This window comes from Nesoenas mayeri (assembly GCF_963082525.1).
Source record: "Nesoenas mayeri genome assembly, chromosome: 1".
NCBI classification, from domain to species: domain Eukaryota; kingdom Metazoa; phylum Chordata; class Aves; order Columbiformes; family Columbidae; genus Nesoenas; species Nesoenas mayeri.
Window position 1 is genome coordinate 1,278,645 of NC_137541.1, and position 4,148 is coordinate 1,282,792.

At 67.7% G+C, this 4,148-nt stretch overlaps 1 protein-coding gene across 1 annotated transcript; it reads right to left on the reverse strand.

The window, feature by feature from the left end:
- Positions 1–519: 519 nt before the first annotated feature.
- ATP6V1F (ATPase H+ transporting V1 subunit F) lies at positions 520–3,866 on the reverse strand. The gene is made up of 2 exons (XM_080363287.1): positions 3,620–3,866; positions 520–1,850 (listed from the first exon to the last, which is right to left on the reverse strand). Exons 1-2 carry the CDS (start codon positions 3,847–3,849, stop codon positions 1,649–1,651), a joined length of 432 nt encoding a protein of 143 aa, XP_080219413.1. The 5' UTR covers positions 3,850–3,866; the 3' UTR covers positions 520–1,648.
- Between the last annotated feature and the right edge of the window lie 282 nt (positions 3,867–4,148).

Below are 4,148 nucleotides of genomic sequence, written 5' to 3' on the forward strand. Positions count from 1 at the left end.
CGTGTCCCTGTGCCACATAGCGTGTCCCCAAGCCATGTCACTGTCTCTCCCCGTGCCCCATAGCGTGTCCCCGTGCCCCACAGTGTGTCCCCAAGCCATGTCACTGTCCCTCCTCATGCCCCACAGTGTGTCCCTGTGCCCCATAGCGTGTCCCCAAGCCATGTCACTGTCCCTCCCCGTGCCCCATAGCGTGTCCCTGTGCCCCATAGCATGTCTCCAAGCCATGTCACTGTCCCTCCCTGTACCCCACAGCATGTCCCTGTGCCCCATAGTGTGTCCCCAAGCCATGTCACTGTCCCTCCCTGTGCCCCACAGCGTGTCCTTGTGCTCCCTCTCCCCGCCCAGGTCCATGCTTAGCTGTCCCCACCACTGTCCCCATGGCTGTCCTCATGTCCCCACCACTGTCCCCATGGCTGTCCCCATGTCCCCACCGCTGTCCCCGTATCCCCACCGCTGTCCCTGTGCCCCATTGCTGTCCCCGTGTCCCCCCGGCGCGTCCCACAGAGCGGAGCAGGCGGCAGCGGTGACAGCTCGTGTTGGTGACACACACACCACTTTGGGGACACAATAAACACGGCTCCAACCCCCACCCCAGGGTGTCACAGTCACGGTCACGGTGACAGCACAAGTTCCTGGTGTCCTTGGGGTGTCCCCCTCCCTGTCACCCCCGGCCGGGACGAGCAGAAGCTGGCAGGAGCCGGATGGTGACACTTCCTTGTCACGGGGACACTGAGACAGTGTCATGGGGACAATGTCACAGGGCACCCACGGGACATCCGGCACCCACTGACCCCCCAGCACCCAGGGGGGGTGCGGGGACCCTGGGGGACCCCCAGGATGGGGTGGGGACCCCTGTGGGGGTTCTGGGGTGAGAAAGGGACCCCCAGGGGAGGTTCCAGGTTGGGACAAGGACCCCTGCAGTGGGACAAGGGCCCCCGTGGGGTGTTCCTGGGTGGGATGGGGACCCCCAAGGTGGGACAGGGACCCCTGGGGTGGGACATGGACCCCTATAGGGTGTTCTTGGGTGGGATGGGGACCCCCAGGGTGGGATGGGGACCCCCGTGGGTTGTTGCTGGGTGGGATGGGGACCCTGGTGGGTTGTTCCTGGGTGGGATGGGGACCCCCGTGGGTTGTTCCCGGGTGGGGTGGGGACCCCATGGGCTGTTCCTGGGTGGGATGGGGACCCCTGTGGGTTGTTCCCGGGTGGGGTGGGGACCCCCGTGGGTTGTTGCTGGGTGGGATGGGGACCCCCGTGGGCTGTTGCTGGGTGGGATGGGGACCCTGGTGGGTTGTTCCCGGGAGGGATGGTGACCCCCGTGGGTTGTTCCTGGGTAGGATGGGGACCCCTGTGGGTTGTTCCCGGGTGGGGACCCTGTGGGCTGTTCCTGGGTGGGATGGGGACCCCGGTGGGTTGTTCCTGGGTGGGGTGGGGACTCTGGTGGGTTGTTCCTGGGTGGGATGGCGACCCCCGTGGGTTGTTCCTGGGTGGGATGGGGACCCAGGTGGGCTGTTCCAGGGTGGGATGGGGACCCCGGTGGGCTGTTCCTGGGTGGGGTGGGGACCCCGGTGGGCTGTTCCCGCGTGGGGTGTGGACCCCGTGGGCTGTTCCCGGGTGGGGTGGGGTCCCCGTGGTCTGTCCGGGGGGGTCCTAGCGCAGCTCGTCGGGGCTGAAGAGCCCCCGCGCGCGGCGCAGCACCGAGTCCTTGGCCGGGTCGTAGGGGTGCTCCTTGGACGGGATCTCCAGCACGGCGGGCAGCGGCCGCGTGTGCGCCTCCACCGCGTGCCGGATCAGCTCCGCCAGCGACTGGCTGATCAGGATGATCCCGATGTCCTCGCGCGACACGAAACTCCTGGGGGGGACAGTGAGGGGTCACATACACACCCGGGGGTCACATCATCCCCCCGGGGTCACACACACACCCCTGGGTGGCCCTGTCCCACTCCCGTCACCCTGTGCCCCCCCCTTGTCCCCTGATGTCCCCAGGCCCCCATGTCCATGTGCCCCGCCCCACAGGTTTGTCACACACACCCCCTGGGTGTCCCCGTCTCACTCCCGTCACCCTGTGCCCCCCCCTTGTCCCCTGATGTCCCCAGCCTCCCATGTCCCCAGCCCCATATCCCTGTCCCCCCATGTCCCAAATCCCCTTGGCATCCCAGGTCCCCAATCCCCTTGTCCTCAGCCCCACACCCTGGTCCCCTGATGTCCCCAGGTCTCCATGTCCCCAGCCCCAAATCCCTGTCCCCCCATGTCCCAAATCACCCCATGTCCCAAATCGCCCCATATCCCTGTCCCCACATATCCCCAATCCCCCTGTCCCCAGCCCCACACCCTGGTCCCCTGATGTCCACAGTCCTCCATGTCCCCAGCCCCATATCCCTGTCCCTCCCATGTCCCAAATCACCCCATGTCCCCAGCCCCATATCCCTGTCCCCCCCATGTCCCAAATCGCCCCATGTCCCCAGCCCCATATTCCTGTCCCCCCCATGTCCCAAATCGCCCCATGTCCCCAGCCCCATATCCCTGTCCCCCCATGTCCCAAATCACCCCATGTCCCCAGCCCCATATCCCTGTCCCCACATGTCCCAAATCGCCCCATGTCCCCAGCCCCATATCCCTGTCCCCCCACGTCCCAAATCACCCCATGTCCCCAGCCCCATATCCCTGTCCCCCCATGTCCCAAATCACCCCATGTCCCCAGCCCCATATCCCTGTCCCCACATGTCCCTAATCACCCCTTGTCCCCAGCCCCACACCTTGGTCCCCTGATGTCTCCAGTCCTCCACGTCCCCAGCCCCACATCCCTGTTCCCCCATGTCCAAATCGCCCCATGTCCCCGGCCCCATATCCCTGTCCCCCCATGTCCCAATCCCCCTGTCCCCAGCCCCACAGCCTTGTCCCCCGATGTCCCCAGCCCCCCATGTCCATGTTCCCCCATGTCCCCAGCCCCACACGCTTGTTCCCCCACATCTCTGCCCCCCCACATCCCCAATGCCCACGTCCCCAGCCCCAAAGCCTGGTCCCCCTCAGCCCTATGTTCATGTCCCCCCTTCCCAATGGCCCCAGTGCCCCCAACCCCCCTGTCCCCTGGTGTCCTACGTCTCCCATGTCCCTGTCCCCCCATGTCCCCAACCCCCGTGTCCCCTGGTGTCCCATGTCCCCCATGTCCCTGTCCCCCACATCCCTGTGCCCCCATGTCCCCAATCCCCTGTCCCCTGGTGTCCCATGTCCCCCATGTCCCTGCCCCCTCATGTCCCCAACCCCCCTGTCCCCTGGTGTCCCACGTCCCCCATGTCCCTGTCCCCCACATCCCTGCCCCCCCAGCGCTGGCCTGCAGGGGTACCTGAGGACCCCCCATTTTTGGGCTGCAGGGCCGTGTCCTAAGGGTGGGGGGCAAAGGGACCCAGGCGTCCGGCTCCCAACATCCCCCCCCCCAACCGGAGACATTGAGACCCCCTGATGTCCCCCTCCATGACCTCCCCAAACGGGGGGTCCTGGACCCCCCGTTCGCAGGACCCCCCCCCCCCGCTTTGCGACCCCCCCAATCCTCGGGACCTGAGACCCCTCCGACCTCCCCCATACCCCAGGACCCCCATAATCCCCTTGCCCCCCCGTTCCCACCGGAAGGTCTCCTCGATCTCGGCCAGGCTGGTTTCCTTCTCCACCACCAGGAAGTTGGGCTTGCGGTGCTTGTCCAGCTCCCCCACGCCCCCCAGCAGGAACCCGGTCACCGTGTCCTCGTCCCCCAGCACCGCGATCAGCTTCCCGCGCCCCGACATCGCGACAGCGGCCACAGCGGCGACAGCGGCACGGCCGGGACGCCGCTTCCCAGAGACGCCGCCGCTGCGCATGCGCCGCCGCGCACGACACGCCTCTTCGCCCCGGCCACGCCCACCGTCGCCCCGGCAACGGCGCTGGCGCCCCGCCCACTCCGCTATTTCGAGCGCGGCCGCCGCGCAGGACACGCCCCCTCCCATTTGGTCACACCCACTGTCGCCCCGGCAACGGCGCTGTCGCCCCGCCCACACAGTTGTTTCTAGCATGGCCGTTGGCCACGCCCCGCCGTCGTGGCCCCGCCCCTCGCGCTGCCCACGCCCCGCCCCTCGCTCCGCGTCCGTTGCTGGTTCTGGCCACGCCCCCCGCAGCTCTG

What these genes read in the sequence shown, in the direction of transcription:
- ATP6V1F (XM_080363287.1), bottom strand. Translation starts at nt 3,849, where the DNA reads ATGCGCAGCGGCGGCGTCTCTGGGAAGCGGCGTCCCGGCCGTGCCGCT. An exon ending in GAGATCGAGGAGACCTTCCG is followed by an intron (nt 1,851 to 3,619) that starts GTGGGAACGGGG and finishes TGTCCCCCCCAG; the next exon opens with GAGTTTCGTGTCGCGCGAGG.